Source organism: Rhinolophus sinicus, linkage group LG16, assembly GCF_036562045.2.
Source record: "Rhinolophus sinicus isolate RSC01 linkage group LG16, ASM3656204v1, whole genome shotgun sequence".
NCBI classification, from domain to species: Eukaryota; Metazoa; Chordata; class Mammalia; order Chiroptera; family Rhinolophidae; genus Rhinolophus; species Rhinolophus sinicus.
The window spans coordinates 36,081,919-36,098,364 of record NC_133765.1 but is presented as its reverse complement, the minus strand read 5'-3'; the positions used below and the strand labels follow the sequence as shown (position 1 = coordinate 36,098,364).

General features: G+C 51.7%; 1 protein-coding gene across 6 annotated transcripts in view; it reads left to right on the top strand.

The window, feature by feature from the left end:
- Positions 1 to 6,768: 6,768 nt before the first annotated feature.
- The window catches only part of SCARB1 (scavenger receptor class B member 1), a 63,234-nt gene continuing 53,556 nt past the window's right edge, over positions 6,769 to 16,446 (top strand). For 5 of the 6 annotated variants that reach the window (XM_019748757.2, XM_074321687.1, XM_019748756.2 and 2 more), the window contains exon 1: positions 6,777 to 7,147. In XM_019748757.2, the coding sequence (XP_019604316.2) occupies positions 7,022 to 7,147 (126 nt within the window). In that variant the 5' untranslated portion in view covers positions 6,777 to 7,021. Of the gene's footprint in view, positions 7,148 to 16,446 lie in introns of all 6 variants that reach the window. The other variant, XM_019748754.2, reaches the window with a different exon arrangement.

The window sequence follows — 16,446 nt, the reverse complement described above, 5'->3', positions numbered from 1 at the left end:
GAGGGCGCAGCTCAGCTCCAAGTCCACTTGCTGTTTTCAGTCTTTAGTTGCAGGGGGCGCAGCCCACCATCCCATGTGGGAATTGAACCAGCAACCCTGTTCAGAGCTCGTGCTCTAACCAACTGAGCCATCCGGCTGCCCAAGATGGGGTCACACTTTGTTTCTTTTTTTTTAAAGCTTTTTATTGGGGAAGGGGAACTGGACTTTATTGGGGAACAGTGTGCACTTCCAGACCTTTGTTCCAAGTCAAGTTGTTGTCCTTTCAATCTTAGTTGCAGGGGGCACTGCCCACCATCCCTTGTGGGACTCGAGGAATTGAACTGGCAACCTTGTGGTTGCGAGCCCACTGGCCCATGTGGGAATTGAACAGGCAGCCTTTGGAGTTAGGAGCATGGAGCTCTAACGGCCTGGGCTACCAGGCCGGCCCTCCCTCGGGTCACACTTTTGCTACAAAGTCTCCACGGCAAAAATCAGAATTCTTTATCATGGCCTAAGAAAAAGTTAACAATATAACTTACTGTAAAACTTTGAGAGTAAGGGGGTGCTATCAATAATACTGTTGGGACAAGAGGTATAAACTGGGGTGGCGATGCTACCTAAGGGGCCGGCCCTTCGTGGTGCCACATCTGCTTATTTACCTGTTGGACAAACCAAAACACCTTGCCACAATGGCGAGGGCCTTTGCACTGACTGGTTATTTTGCCAGAAATATCCTCCCCCAGCTGTCACTCTTCAGGTCTCAGCTCTCCACCCCCTCACTTCTCTGTGGCATTACCTCATTTGTTTCTCTCGTTAGCACTTGGCACCATCTGAAAATCCTTATTTATTTTTTTATATGTTTTTTTGTTTCATTTTAAAGTCTCTTTCCCCCGCTAAAAAGTCAGGCCAGGACAGAGGGAACCTCTGTCTTGCTCACCATGCTATCCTTGTCTCTTGCATACAGTAGGCCTGGCACAGAGTGGGTGCTCAGCAGGTATATGTCACATGAATGAATGAATAAAGAATGAATGAATGAGTGCATCTTTTCTCTAGGGAGGTATATGGCAGAGCCAGGTGACCTCAAAGGAGCCTCTGGGTCCTGAGACGGGAAACATTCTCATATGTCCAGCTGCTGTGGTCTGTGGGAATGGATAAAGCATCTCTTTTTTTTTGTGACCCGGCAGAAATGGAGCAGACTTATTAGCTCACAGCTGCTGGCTGACTCCTTTCAACACCCTTGCACCTTTGTCCTGGAGGGTGGTTTTGTGTTGGAGGCTTAGCTCTCTCGCCAGAGAGGCAATGTGTCAAGTCCTGAGAGCTGGGGGCAAAGGTGATGTTCAGTTGCCAGCTCTTAGAGAAAGAAGGCGACTGGAGACGCACAAGGTGATGGGTGATTTTGCAGGAAGTGGGGATTTGCAGGGGCTACGCTATAGGTCTCCTCGGGATATTTGGCAGCTCTGGAGACCTCCATTAATATTCACAATATTGTAGGGGGCATTTTCACCTACTGAAGAAAAGCAGTTCCTAAGAAGTCATTGCAGCAACATGAGAAATTAGCATCTTAATTAAAATCTATCAGGGTACACTCCTGCCTCAGGGCCTTTGCACTGGCTATTCCCTCTGCCTGGACTGCGCTTCCCCAGTTTCTGCATGGCTCCTCAGATATCTGCATGACTCCTTCCTGTACTTCCTTTGGGTCTTTACAAAAATGTCATCTTCTCACAGAGGCCCTCCCCAACCATTTAAATTGCAGTCCCCTCTCCCCACCAGTGGCACTTACCCTGTTCTCTTATTTCTCCCCTGCAAAGCCCCCATCGTCCTCTAACACAGAGTTGTCCGACATAAATGCAATGCGAGCCACATATGCAATTTTAAAAAATTTTAGTAGGCGATTTTACAATGTAAAAGAAACAAGAGAAATTAATTTTAATTGCATGTTTTATTTAACCCAACGTATCCGAGTGTTGTCATTTCGACGTGTAACCAATATAAAAATATTGAGCTATTTAATGTTCTTTCTTTTATATTAAGTCTTTGAAACCCGACATGTGTATGACACATCACCCGTCACCTGGGACGAGTGCCCAGTAGCCACACGTGGCCAGTGGATATTGTACTGGACAGCAGAGCTCTGACATGTTATAAAATTTACCAGTGACTATGTTTATCATTTACCAATCCTGCTTGTCTGCTGAAATGTAGGCTCTGTAAGGCCAGGGAGCTTTGTTATGTTTGCTGCTGGGTCCCCTGCTCCAAGCTCAGTCAGTGCCCAGCACATAGTAGGCACTCAGTCAATATCGGCTGATAAATAAAAGAAGTGAATGTGAGCTCTGGCTCTGCCCGCGCCCGAGCAGTGACCTGGGTGGCAGACGGGGCCAAATGCATGTGTTTTCCTTGTCCTCGCTGGCTTTTCCTTCACTCCTGTTCTTTCCTTCACCCCTCTCTTCCTTCTACCGGCTTCCTCTTTTCTCTTTCTCTGCTTGTTCTTTTTCCTTAGCAGAAAGAGTAGTGATTTATGTCCAGGTTCTGGAGCCAAGGGACTTTGGTCAAAGTCTTGCTCTGCCACTAACCAGCTATGACTCTTTTGAATCAAGTCATTTAGCTTCTGTGCGAGACATTAGCCTGTGGGGCTGGTGATAATTCTTCCTGAGCTAGGGTGGGGCAGACAGCAGCATGTGGCTGCCTGCACAGGGTGAAAATGCCATATGATATTGGCATCTTGCTAAGTGTGGAACAAGAATTAACTCATTTAATCCTCATGATGCCCCCAGGAGGCGGGCACCACTGAGATGTCCCTATTGCATAGCCGAGGAAGCCAGGGCACAGACAGGTTAAACAACTTGCCCAAGTCCCTCCGGCTATGCAGCCTGGCTGCAGAGGCTGGTTCTTAACCATTGGGCTCCAGTAGCTATTGTTTCAACGATGCCTGTTGATTAAAGACCTACTGTGTGCCAGGCACTGTTCTAGGAGTTGGGGACACAGCAATGGACAAAACAGACAGATTTCAGCTCTTGTGGGTGTTTTTGTTTGTTTGTTTGTTTTCATTCTGGAGGGAAAGGGAGCCAATAAAGCAAATACATACACGTATTATGCAACGTGTTTGGTGGAGATAAGTGCTCTGGGAAAAACTGACGCAGGAAAGGAAGATAGAGAGTGTTGTGGGATGTGCCTGTCACTTAAAAAGGGTGGATAGGAAGGAAATCCTTGCTGAGAAGATGACATTTGAGCGAAGACTTGAAGGGAGGGAGGGTGGGTGTGTGGGGGCTTGAGAGGAGTGGGCCAGTAAAGGGGCCTGTAGGTACAAAGGCCCTGAGGCAGGAGTGAGCAGCAGGTGTGAGGAACCCAGGATGTAGAGCAGAGTGGGGGTGGGGGGGGAAATCAGGAGGTTAGGGAGATGCGGGTGGCTTTGTGGGTTGTGGGAGAACTTGGCTTTTACTCAGGTAGGAGCCACAGGAAAGCATTGTGGTGGTGTTTTTTTATAACAGCTTTTTTGACATGTAATTCTTATCAGATACAATTCACTCATTTAAAGCATACAATTCAGTGGATTTTAGTATATTTACAGAGTTGTGCAACCACCACCACAATCAATTTTAGAACATTTTCATCAGCCCAGAAAGAAGCCTTGTGCCCCTCAGCAGTCATTCCTGATTCTCCCTCCTCCCAGCCCAGGGAAACCTAATCTGCTTTCTGTCTCTATGGCTTTCCCTGTTCGGGACCTTTCCTATAAATGGGGTCATACGATATGTGGTGTTTTAAAAAAAATTGTATTGGGGAATATTGGGGAACAGTGTGTTTCTCCAGGCCCATCAGCTCCAAGTTGTTGTCCTTCAATCTAGTTGTGGAAGGTGCAGCTCAGCTCCGAGTCCAGTTAGTTGCAGGGGGCACAGCCCACCATCCTTTGCGGGAATTGAACTGGCAACCTTGTTAAGAGCTCGCGCTCTAACCAACTGAGCCATCCGGCCACCCCTCTGGGAGCTCAGTGGCAGTTCGTTGTCTTCAATCTAGTTGTGGAGGACGCAGCTCACTGGCCCATGTGGGAATCGAACCGGCAACCCTGTTGTTCAGAGCTCGAGCTCTAACCAACGGAGCGATCTGAGCCATCTGGCTGCCCAATGCGTGGTCTTTTGTACCTGGCTTCTTTCACGCAAGGTGATGTTTCCAAGGCTCATCCAGGGTGTAGCAGGTATAGCACTTCATTCCCTTTTTATGGCTGGATCATATATTCCACTGTGTGATATTCCATATTTTATTTATCTGTTCATCAGTTAATGGACATTTAGGTTGTTTCCACCTTTTGGCTACTGTGAATAGGGCTGTAAAGAGCATTCGTGTACAAATGTTTGCGTGGACATAGTTTTCATTTCTCTTGTATATACCTAGGAGTGGACCTGCTGGGTCCTCCGGGAACCAGAGGTTTAGCCTTTTGAGGAGCTGTTTTCCAGACTGTTTTCTACAGTGGCTGCAACACGGTACAGCCCCCCAGCAGTGTAAGAGGGTTCCGATTTCTTCCCATCTTGGCAGCACTCACTCTCTGTCTCTGACCACGGCGGGGTTTGGAGCTGAGGAAAAACGCCATCCGCCGTGCCTTTTGCAGCCTGTCTCTGACATCAGTGTTGGTATTTTACTATCATTAGTCTCTCTTTTCTTCCTGGGTCCTTGTCTGTGCTCAGCCCAGCGAGGTCTCGCTCCAGAACATGACGAAGTCTCTTTTCCCCTTCTTAGGGGCCCCTGTCCCCTGACATCAGACGTGCCTTCATCGCATCGAGGTCATGGCTGGTCCTGTGTGCCAAACATCCTTTCATCTCTGCCCTTCTCTCTTGTCAAGTGGCAGCGTGGTGTGACACAAGGGCCCTCCCACCGTGGCCTTGGGGCAGTCTTGGGTAAGTACCACGTACATTTGGACCTTGAAGACTTGGTAATAAATAAAAGTTAGACTGGGTGAGATGGTCAAGGAGAGTCGTTCTTTGACAAGGGAGAATGGGCATCGAGGAAGGGGGTTCAGGGCCAGAGCAGATCCCAGATTTTAGTAATTGGTTAAGTCCCAAGAACTACATTAAATACATACATACATACATACAACGATCCCCATAGCTGATGACTGTTGAAGGTCTTAAGGAATTCAATGAAATACGTTAATTAATCAATGAGTTACTTGACTAATGAATTAATTAGCTAATTGATGACTTCACATCTTTATTGAGTATGTACTAGATGCTATATACTAGCATTGTTGCAGTTTCCCAACTCACTTAATCCTCACAGCAGCCCTTGGAGAGAGAGGCCCTTGTTATCCCCCATTTGACAGTTGAGGAAACTGAGGTACAGAGAGGGCCAAGCCTCTTGCCCCAGGACTCTGGGGTGGGAAACTCTGGAGTATGGATTTCTTGGAACCTAACACCACAGCTTCGCCCTAGCTGCCCTGAAGTAGGTCAGAGGTGGGCCCTGCTCCTAGCACCCTGGACAAGGTTGGGTCTCCTGAGGGGAGAAGAGGGCCAGGAAAGGCTCTCTGGCCAGCACGTAGTAGGTGCTCAATAAATACCGACTCAGGCCAGGACATGTTGCTTAAGGATGGGGCTGGAAGAAGGCTGCTTCCTTCCAGGATTGAATAAGAGTTTTAGAAGGCTTTGCTCTGAGCCCTCAGGGACTGGCCTGCCTTACCCAGGCATCGGGGACACTGCCCTCCCATCACCATGTAACCCAGGAGTCCCTTGTCCTTTCCGTAAACCCACCTAGAGAATGAGGGGATGGGCCTGTATGGGGTCCAGAACTCAATGTGGCTGGGGGGCTGCAGGCAGGCCAGGTGGGGGCATGGGGGACTATAGGGGAGGGAGCAAGTGCCCATCTGTTTGATTTTCCTGGAGACCTTGCTATCTGCAGTTATCCATCATTCATTAGAAAGCAGAAACTTAGATTTGTTGACTTAACCTGTGTGCCTATTCCCTTATCTGTAACTGGAGCTACTCATGCAAGGCCCTTAGCTTGGGCGGCACCTAGAAGGCTCCTCCTTGGTTCCTTCTGTTTAGTGTGTGTTCCCTTCCAGGCAGTGTTCTAGCTGCTGGGGACAGGGCACCGCCTGCAGAGACAAAGCGTCTGCCCGTAGCAGCTTTCTAGGGGTCATGGTCAGAATGCAAAGAAAAAATGAAAGCCTAACATGCCAGGTGGCGCTCAGGATAAGGGTGAGGGGGTGCGCTGGGAGAGCTGGTGCTATCTCGTTTTACACAGGGTGGCAGGGAGGCTTGCCGATAAGGTGGCCCAGCAGTTGTGAAGGAAGGAGCCAGTCAGAAAACTGGAGGAACACAATTCCTAGTCAAGGGTGTACAACACCCAGAGTCAGGAGTCCTAGGCTCGTTCCAGGAAGAGTGAAGCTAGAATAGTGTGTGTGTGTGTGTGTGTGTGTGTGTGTGTGTGTGTCTGTCGCTGTTGGGAAACTCCTACTGTAAAAGTGAACCGTGAGGGTCACGACAGAGGAAGTGGGAGGGGAGGAAAAGCAGGGGCGCCTAAGGGGGAAGGAGGGAAGGGGAGGAGGGGAGGGAGACAGAAGAGGAGGGGAAGAAGATGGGGGGTGGGCAGGGAAAGGGGTGAGAGGGGACCACGTGGGAGTGAGGAGAGAAAGAAGTTAAAGGAGGGGGAGGGGAGCCTCGCTCAACCGATATCCTGGCGCGCGGTCCTCGGGGCCCGAGCTACAACACCCCCGAGGAAACGGAAGCGGGGGAGTGGTGGCACCGCCTCCTCGGACCATCCGATCTGCGTCCTGCCCCCGACCCTGCCCCCGCCCGCTCAGGCCCCGCCCCACCGCCGTTCGCCTGCAGGCGTCTGCCCGAATCCCGGTGCACAGGGCGTCCCGGGGGCGGTCCGGCGGCGCAATGGCGCATAAAACCGCTGGCCACCTGCCGGCCCGCTCCTTCGTTCCCTGTTGTCCGAGGCCCGCTGTGCCTCTGCGGCCCGAGTCCCCGCCTCTGTCGCCTGTGCCCTCAAGCCCGTCACCCGAAGGCGCGGAGCCCGGCGAGCGAGGGCCGTGTGAGCACGGGGGCGCACAGTGATGGGCAGCCGCGTCAGAGCGCGCTGGGTGGTCGCGGCGCTGGGCTGCACCGGGCTGCTGTGCGCGGTGCTGGGCGCCGTCATGATCGTGACGTTGCCCTCCATCATCAAGCAGCAAGTCTACAAGGTGGGTGAGGGGCGCCGGCAGGGGTCTGGAGGGCGCTGGGCGCCGAGAGGGCCGGAGCGCCTGGGCTCCGGGGAGCGCATGGGGCGGCAGCGGCCCACCTCCGCGTACCCTCCCCGACACAGGCGGAGGTTGGGGGCCAAGGGGGCCACCTAGGGAGTTTGCTGGAGGCCAGGGTTGGGGAGGCCTGAATGAGAGACAACCCCGGGGTCCGACCTCACCCTAAGGGTTTTGCGGCCTGACACGGGCCCGGAGTTGTGGCCACGTTGTGGTGCTGCCCCGGGAGCCCAGCAGCGCGTTCACACTACTGCGGTCAGCTAAAACTAGGGCTGCAGTTTGCCTGTTGCTGAGCTCAGGACGACAGGAACCCAACGCGTTCACGTGCGTGCGTCTGAGACTCACTCGGGCGTCCAGAGTCTCCGCATAGAAACCCCTTCTCAGGCAGAGTGCTGCTGTGTCCTACGCCCCACTGCCTTCCTGATGCACGTCGGAAAGGATAAGCCGCTTTTGTCCCCAGATATATGCAGAGGCAGGCGCGAGCCCATGGCCGAGAAGCAGGGTCCTGGAAAGCCCACAGCCTGAGTGAGGGCTGTCCTCGGACCTTAATCTTTCACAGCACTGCCCCTTTAAGCAGGGAGAAAATAAAGGCTGGCAGTCAGCTGGCCTTCAGACCGTGAGATCCTGCCCTGTGTGGCTGGGCGGCCTGTTTGAATGAGCCCGAATTACTGTGGGACCCGGAGATTGAAGAGGCTCAGACTTAACCGTAAAGCTGCCCAGAGCTCTGAGCCAGAGCCAGCACCTGCGGGGGCATGAGGGAGAACAGAGGCTCACTCTTGCCCAAGATCCAGCCAGACACAGAGCTGAAATGGAGGTGGATATTGTCACTTGCTAGTTGACTTCTCTTTGGCCAGTAGCTGCTGCTTTAGGCAAGTTTCTTAAGAATGGGGGGAGTTGTGCACATTTCCTGTCTGTGCCCCATGCACAGGATACTTGGGAAGTGAATGAGTGAATGAGTGAATGAATGAAGGCTCCTTCTGCTTAGACCTAACTGACATATCTTGGGACTCAGCCGCGTTAAAGATGGGGCAATGTTAGGCTTTTCTTAAGGACTTTGGGGGAGCAGTTGTCTTGAGTCATCTTGGCCACGCTATGTCTTTTTTTTTTCTTCTGGTTTTCAAATCTTGCCCCGTTAATTCCTGTAATCTGATTGCAAGGAGATCCCGTCTGATGGTGACACTGAGTACTGAGTTCCTCTTGAGGTTTTTTTTTTTTGTGTGTCCTCTGAGATTGGCAGGGGAAAAAACTTGTGTGGGGAAACCTCAGAACGCCAAACCGCTTCTTTCTTTCCCATGGCAGCCAAGGGGGATATGTCTGTTACACTGTCTAAAGTAGCCACGAGAGAGCTTTATCTCAGTGAAAGCCTTTTGTAAATGCCCGCTGATTGCATGGTTTCTGTGCCATGTGCACCATGGAGAGACTGTCACTCAGATGGCAGAAACCTGGTGAGAGAGCCTGTTGCCTTGGAGGGTGGGGGTGGGTGGGTTTTACAGCCAGTGAAGAAGCTTGTCAGCCCTGTCATTCTTGGGCTTATTTCAGGGTGTCTTTCACTGGATCAGGTTAAGGATGTCAGGTGTGTGTGTGTGTGTGTGTGTGTGTGTGTACACACACCTAATTTCCCACTTCTCTGGGCTTCCAAAGAGGAAAGCACCATCGTCCTCAGCTGTCCTGGAGCTGAGCTAGGATTTCTGGGCTTAAAGTGGAGTGAGAGGCACCCAGCATCTACGTGACTATCCCAAAGGCGATTGGTCTGGGGCTGAGTGGCGTGAAGGCAGGAAAGCAAGCCCAGCCCATCGCAGCCACTTCTTGGACAGCCCCGCTGAGCCCCGGCCAAGAACCTTCCCATGGAAGAACAGTGCCTGTGTTCAGGGGACCGAGCTGGTGGGATGCTAGGAGAGGGAGGCGCTGCCCGCTGGTGTGTTCTTTGGCGACACATGTCCATGTCCAACTTGAAGGGGAGGCCTGTGCTTTAATTTTTGTTTTTATGTTTTTTTTTCACTACTTAAAGAAGTCTATATATAAAAGACGAGAATACTTGCTTGTAAAAAAAAATTCAAATGGAGAAATAAAGAGAAATTTTCCCCTCATTTTATTCTCCTCAGGACCACCATCATTGGCGTGTATCTTTCTAGACCTTGATCAATATATACATCACGAACACATACTTATGCACATTAATACATAGTTTTGTATAAATTGAACTCTACTATGTACAAATATCCTGCAGCTTGCTTTTCCATTCAGTGATATCGCTTGAAGCTTTTTCCATGTCAGGACATAGAAATGTAGCAGTTTTTTTTCACTGCTTCATGGTATGCCTTTGAATGGCCATACGCTTTATTATTTACCTGTTTCTCTATTGACTGATAATTTTCTCTGTCACAAACAACCATATGGTTTGAATTTTGACAGTTACCGCCAAGTTGCCCTTCTGAAAAGCTCTAGCATTTATACTTCTACCAACGAGTATGAAAGTAGCCACTTCCCCCATGTCTCTGCCATCACTGGAGATGACTCATTTATTGTCATCATCTATTGTTTTGGTTGCTCTGATGGGTTTGATTTACACTTCTCAGGTTACTGGTGGGGTCGAGGAGAGAGATGATGAGGTTTGCAACTCCTGTCAGTTCTGGAGCCCAGGGTTGCAGACCCAGTTGTGCCGTGTGCCAGCTGGGGGCCTCAGGCCGGTTATTTCACCTCTGTCTGAGATAGGGGTCAGATCTAGTTTGTTTCTGGCAAGGTTATTAAGTACAAAGGCAATTACAGGTGTGTGGCAATGCCCTGGGAGTACCTGGTTTCTCATTTGAATCTGCCACAGCCTTATGAAATAGGTGGAGGTGGTCGTCCTTCTCCTTCCTGCATATGAGGAAACTGAGGCACAGCAGAGGTTGACAGCAGTGTCGTTTACGCAGCGTGGCAGCGGTGGGCAGGAGCCCTGATCGCCAAATCTGGGTCATAGAAAATAAAGTGGGAGTGCTTCATCTAGTGGATTTCTAGGCAAAAGTTAAAAAGAAGGCACTAGATACGAGTGTTTTAGTGTGGATAGGTTGCCAAAAATTGCTAGTTGAGAAAAGCTCCAGTGCTATATATGCCTTTAAAAAAAAATCCGCAAAACAATATTCTGTATTTTCAGTGGGTTGATATTAGTGCATGTGAAAACTCAGAAAAAGGTGTGAAAGTGTGCGCACCAGACTGACAAAAGTGGTTAGTCTCAAGGGAGATGGGAGGGGCCTGGGGTTGTGGCCCAAGTAAACTTAAACAAAGAGTGTTTCCATGTATTATGCATTTAATTAAAAATTAGTAGTGAATTATAGTTTTCCCCAAGGAATGGCCAGACGAATTAGGCACCAACTCAGGAGGTATGGTGCGGAGCCCGCGTCCTGAACTCGCTGGGAGAGGCCTTGGGGAAGAAGTGAGACTCATTTCTTCCCTGGTGTGAAGCCCTAATGGGCCAAGGAACGTAATCGCGAATCGCTGTGTGCCTGGCCGCGTTCAGAGCCTCTCTGTGCTGGGAGAATTCTGAGACACGTCTCGTCATCCTCCTCCTCCTCCTCATCATCATCATTGTCATGGACAGTTAGGAAACAAGCTTAAGAGAGTCATTTGCCCCAGGTGACCTTGCTGGTGTATGTGTGTGCGTGTGAGAGAGAGAGAGAGACAAAGGGAGAGAGACAGAGAGGAAATGTCCCAGCGACAGACCCAGGGAGGGCAAGGACTCCTGTATCCACCGCCTGGAACTGAGCCTGCCATGCGAGGCCCTCTGGACTTGAATAGCCAATGAAGGCCCGGTCCAGACCTCTGGGGGTACGTTTTTGAGTTACTGTGTGTCTCTGGCCCACTAGGGGAGGCCCCAGCTGGTGGACAGTAGGAGGGTCCCCTCACTGCTGTTGGGCCACAGGGGAAGTGACTCGCGTGTCTGGCCTTGTGGCCTACTCCCATGTCCCGAGTCCCCTCTGCTGTCTTTAAGTCGGGTTTTGGGTTGGAATCAGCCTTGGGTGCTTTGTCCACTAATTCTTCCAGCTACTACTGAAGGCTTCTGCCACCTGTTCCCCCTGTCAATGAGTCACACCTCCATGTATCCCTCCAAGTGTAGAGGCAAAAGCCTTGGGTCATTCTAACTGAACACGTTTTTCTGATAACCCTATATCTGGTTCATCAGTAGAGCCTATTGGCTTGACCTTGAGAGCATATCCAGGCTCTGACCCCTTCTCAACACCCCGCCCCTTCAGCCTCCCCATCTGCTGCTTGGACTAGTGCCGTGGTCTCATCTCTGGTCTCCGTAGACAGCCAGAGGGATCTTGTTAAAACTCTCCTCAGATCATGTGCCCTCTTCACTCACAGCCCTTGGAGGTTCCCATCTCACTCCGAGTGAACACCAAAGTCCTTTCAATGGCTTGAAGGCCCCCAAGCTCTGGCCCCTGTCACCCACCTGCTCACTCTCCACGCTCATCTTCTTGATGGTCCTTGAGCCCACCCCGCCTGGTCCTACCTCAGAGTCCTGGCTTGCTTTCCCCTCTGCCCGGAAGGCTCATCCCCTAGATATCTGTGTAACTTACCCCTTACTTCCCTAGAAGTCGCCCCCATTATGTTGTATGTTTATTTGTGTGTTTTCTTTCTCCCCCAGGAGCATGGAAGTCTGCTAGGGCAGGGTCTGTACTGTGGCTGTCACTGTGGTGGCCCTGAGGGCCAGGCTGGGGCTCCTGGAAGGGAGTCCCCAGGTGGTAAGCACTCGGAGGAGGTCGGTTGTTTCCTTATCCTCACCACTGGCCCAGCCTCAGACTCTGTTTTGTCCCCTCCTCCCCCAGGGAGAGCCACACCCTGTCTCTGTTGCCTTGTGTAAACATTTGCCTTTGGCAAATCTCTGCTCATCAATGAAAAGGTGAGGGTTCACAGATAACAGTAACGGGCGCTTAGGATGCCAGACACTGTCCTAAGTGTTTCATGTGTATTAACTCATTTCTGGTTAGTATCTAAACAGTGACTGTTGCCTTGTTTTGTTGAGGGAGAGGGAAAGGGAGGCACAGAGTGGTCAGGTCAGTTGCCCCAGGCCACACAGCTAAGGAGGGAGGACCAGGATTTCAACCTGGGAGCCTGCCCGAGCCCCTGCCTTCCCTGCCCTCTGTGTTTCCCAGCGGCTTGACTTGATACCGTCTTTCCCCCAAAATAAGACCTAGCCGGACCATCAACTCTAATGCGTCTTTTGGAGCAAAAATTAATATAAGACCCGGTATCATATTATATTATATCATATTATGTTATATCCTGTCCTATCCTATCCTATCATATGTCATATTCCTGGTCTTATATTAAAATAAGACGGGCTATTATATTATATTATATTATATTATATTATATTATATTATACCGGGTCTTATATTAATTTTTGCTCCAAAAGACGCAGTAGAGCTAATGGTCCAGCTAGATCTTATTTTTGGGAAACAGGGTATTTGGAGGCCAAGCCGTGGAGTTGATCTGTGGCCCAGGGTTGCGGGGTGCTTCCTTCTCGGGGGAGGTCTCGTTCTGTCGGCTCGCAGGTTCTGTTCTGTTTTCCTTCCTGTTTCCTGTTGTGGCACTGCCCACTCCCATTACGTGCAAGGGCCACTTCGACTTGCTCCATGGCGACAGCCAAAAACACCAGCTATTTTTAGTTTCCTCAGTCTAGTTTATTTTTGTTTCCTACTTTGCTCCTGGTGGATTTGCTTCTGTCTGGCTTCATGAGTGTGTGTGTGTGTGTGTGTGTGTGTGTGCGCACGCGTGCGCACGCATGTGTGCACACATGTGTTGATGCATGTACCTGTGTGCAGACTGCTCTCGTGTTGACATGCGTGCACACGTGCCAGTTGTGCACGCGTGACTGGTGACCCGTGAGCCTGTGTTGGGATGTGTGTGTATGTGTATATGTGACTACATGCTGGGGCATGTGCATACGTGTCTTGGTGTATGTGTGCACGTGGACATGCGTGCACATGTGGGTGATGTGTGCGTGCACGTGTGTGGTTATGTAGGACATGTGTACACACATGTGTGTGCCCATGTCTTGCTGTGCGCGACTGCACACGGGGACACACGTGCACATGTCGATGTATGCACACCTGTGCTGGTGTGTGTGCACACCTGTGCTGGTGTTCCCCGCCATGGTCTGGCCTTCCTGGGGCCTGGCACCAGGGGTGTGCTCAGTGTGCCTGGCATTTCCCATTCCACAGAAAGTTCTGGGCCCTTCCCAGAATGCCTACTACTTGCTGTGCCTCCGCCGGGCGATTCAGTGTGATGAGCTGGGACATGGTTAAGCGCCGCTACCTGGAACTGTGTCGCTCTGGCCTCTGACTTCTAGCGGCCCCGACAGAAGGGAGTCGGCGTGGAGGACTTGCTCAGTGATGAGTGTCCCATGGGCGGGCCGGGGTCCCAGTGGGGGCCAGGCACAGGCGTGTCGCCCTGTCCATGTCTGTGGGCCCGCTGGGTGGTCATTAGTGCCCAGAAGGGTGTTCCTGTGCCCCTTGGTCAGGAGCAGAGGGGCCCCAGGGGTCCTCGGCCACCCCCAGGGCTGCTTTCAGCCACAAGGCAGATGCTGGCAAACTCCCGCTTCTTGATAGTCTGAGAATGAGAGAACGTGTGTAAGGAGCTTTGGGCCCCGGCCTCCGTCTGCACCATGAAGACCTGGCAGCCTCAGCCTCATGAACGTACTTATTGTGCAGAGTTCAGGCGTCGGCTCTGCCCAAAACCAGAGCAACACAACAGGAGAAGTCCTTTCATGTAGCTCGTCTTCCTCCCTCTTGTTCAAAGGTGACCTTGGCCTCCAGGAGCCCTGGGAGTGGCTGGCAGGAGCTGAAATGCGAAAAGAAACTAAATAACCCAGAAAAGTTCGTTTTTCTGGCTTTAGAGCCTTAAAGGGCCCAGGAGCTGGGATGTCCAGGTTGTTGGCGGTTTGATCCTGATGGGCAGCTGTCAGTCAGAGTCTCCCCGAGCCCAGAGGCCCAGGACCCCATGGCCCCAGGCTCGCTGTCTTCGTTTTCTTGTTTCCTTTCCCTCACCCCACTGTTTTTTCCTGTCCAGCGATTGCCTCCCCCTGAAGAAGGGGGAGGAACAGGAGTGGCACGACCCTTGTTTGTTTCCTGGCCTTCAGGGTGAGCTTCCTTCCACCTTTTCTGAAGCTTCTGGAAAGACTCTTGAGACACTTTAAATGTCCTTCTCTTGGTCTTCCTCCTGCGTAATTGGCTGGCTGCTCCCAGTTTCCTTTGCCTCCTTGTCCCTGAGCTTTTGCCACTGGTGTGTCCCAGGGCTCGGACACCCTTTCGGTGCTCCCACATTCCCTGGGTGGGCTCATCCAGTCTCACCTGGTAAATGCCATCTTTGTCCTGGCCACTCCCAAATTGGTATCCCCGGCCCACACCTTTCCCCCCAATTCCAACGGCCAACTCCATATCTCAACTTGGCTGTCAAAGGCAGCTCACCCTGGCCAGCGCCCAATTCATCATATCTGCAAAACACATGCAGACTCTAACCACACCTGTGGCTACCGCCCTGGTCCAAAGCGCTGTCAGCCTCACCTGGATTCCTGTACCTACCTTTGCTCCCCAGCCAACTGAGTTTTCTCAGTTAAAACTGCAGTCAGATCACCGTCCTACTCTGTTCAAAGCCCCACGGTGGGCCTGCCCCACCCCCCTCAGTCATGGTGGCGGGGCCGACCCCTTTCTGCCCTCCCCTCCACTGTGCACACTGGTCTTCGGGCCATTCCTCAGACACACCAACACATGTTCTGCCTTAGCTCTCCCCTCTGCTCACAACTGTCTCCCCTGATCTTTTCGCTCTCCCACCTCCTCGAGGCTTTGTTCAAATCTCACCTGCTCTCCGAGGCCCACCCCGACCCCCTTTTTAATGTTGCCGGTTCCTTCCCTGGGTCCCCTGTGCCCCCCCAGCCCTCCTTGTTTTTTCTGTAGCCCCGTCACCCGCTGAGATATCATGTGTTTTGCCTGTGCATCGTTTTTATTGTTTATTGTCTAGTTCTTCCCTGGAAGATGTTGGGCCCGTGAGGGCAGGGACCACGGCTTTGTTTGTTGCTGTGTCCCAAGCTCCTGGAACGATGCCTAGCACGTAATCGTAGGTTCTCAAATATTCACGGAGTGGAGGTTTAGAAGACAAGGCTGGTTTCACACGGAGCTTCGTGACCAGTGGCACGTGGTGATTCCTGTGCAGGGACATGGGGCCTGCTTCTCTCCCCCTGCACCGGCCCCACTCCAGACTCAGCTGCCCCCCATCTTGCCGGCTGCAGGAGCTTCCTCAGCGCGCTGGCTTCTCCTGTCCCAGCTCCTGCCTGTCCGTGCCACTCTGCTGTCACTTCTCCCTGCTGCAGCTAGCGTGCTCTTTTAAAAAGGAAGACTGCGTCATTTCATGACCCTGATTAAGATCTTCTTGCACACTGTATAAAACCCATCTGGCCCCACGGCGTAAGGCCCTCCTTCACGGGCCCCTGCCTGCTTCAACCCTCAGCACTCTTACCCTGCTCCAGCCTCACAGGCCTTTCTTTTCCTCCAACGTACCATGTGCTTTCCTGCCTCAGGGTCTTGGCACAGGCTCTTCCTTCTTCCTGGAATGCTTTGCCCCCTGGCTCTTATGCTTGGTTCCTCTTTTATGTCAGCAGAAGTAGGAAAGGGTGACAGGTCAGTTGATGGGCCCTTGGCCCCCAAATAGTTTCCTTGTTTTATCTCCTCGTTGTGTCTGAGTGACTCTTGCTATTACAGGGTTAGAGATTATTTTGTTTGGCTCCATCCAAGACTTGTTGAGGAGTCTTGTTTTTAAAATACTTCTTGTTTTTATCAGAGAAAGTTTTCTGAACTCTCAGATGGTTGGATTGAAAACTTGGGTTTTACTTAGTGACATCTTTTATTTTTCCTTTGGGGACACCAAAGTCCAGAGGGAGCAGGGATTTCTGTATAACCACAGAGCCAACTAACCGTGGGTGATGGCAGGGCAGAGTGTCCCGGACGAGCAGGGGAAGTGGGATGCTGAGTGGATCCAGATGGGCCCGGAAGCAGGGCTTGGAAGAGGCCGAGCACCAGCCGGAGCAAGGCATTAACTGTCGTCCTTCAGGCAGAAGCCCCGGGTTCCACCTCGGCACCCCTGCTGCCTACACCCTGGTGGCAGGACGGGGAGGAAGTGTTTTCTAATACCTGGAAGAGGTGTCAGGGCTGGGCTGGGCCAGAGTTCAGGCTTTGTCTGCCCCAGGAGGGCGGGTCCTGGGTGTGCACCGA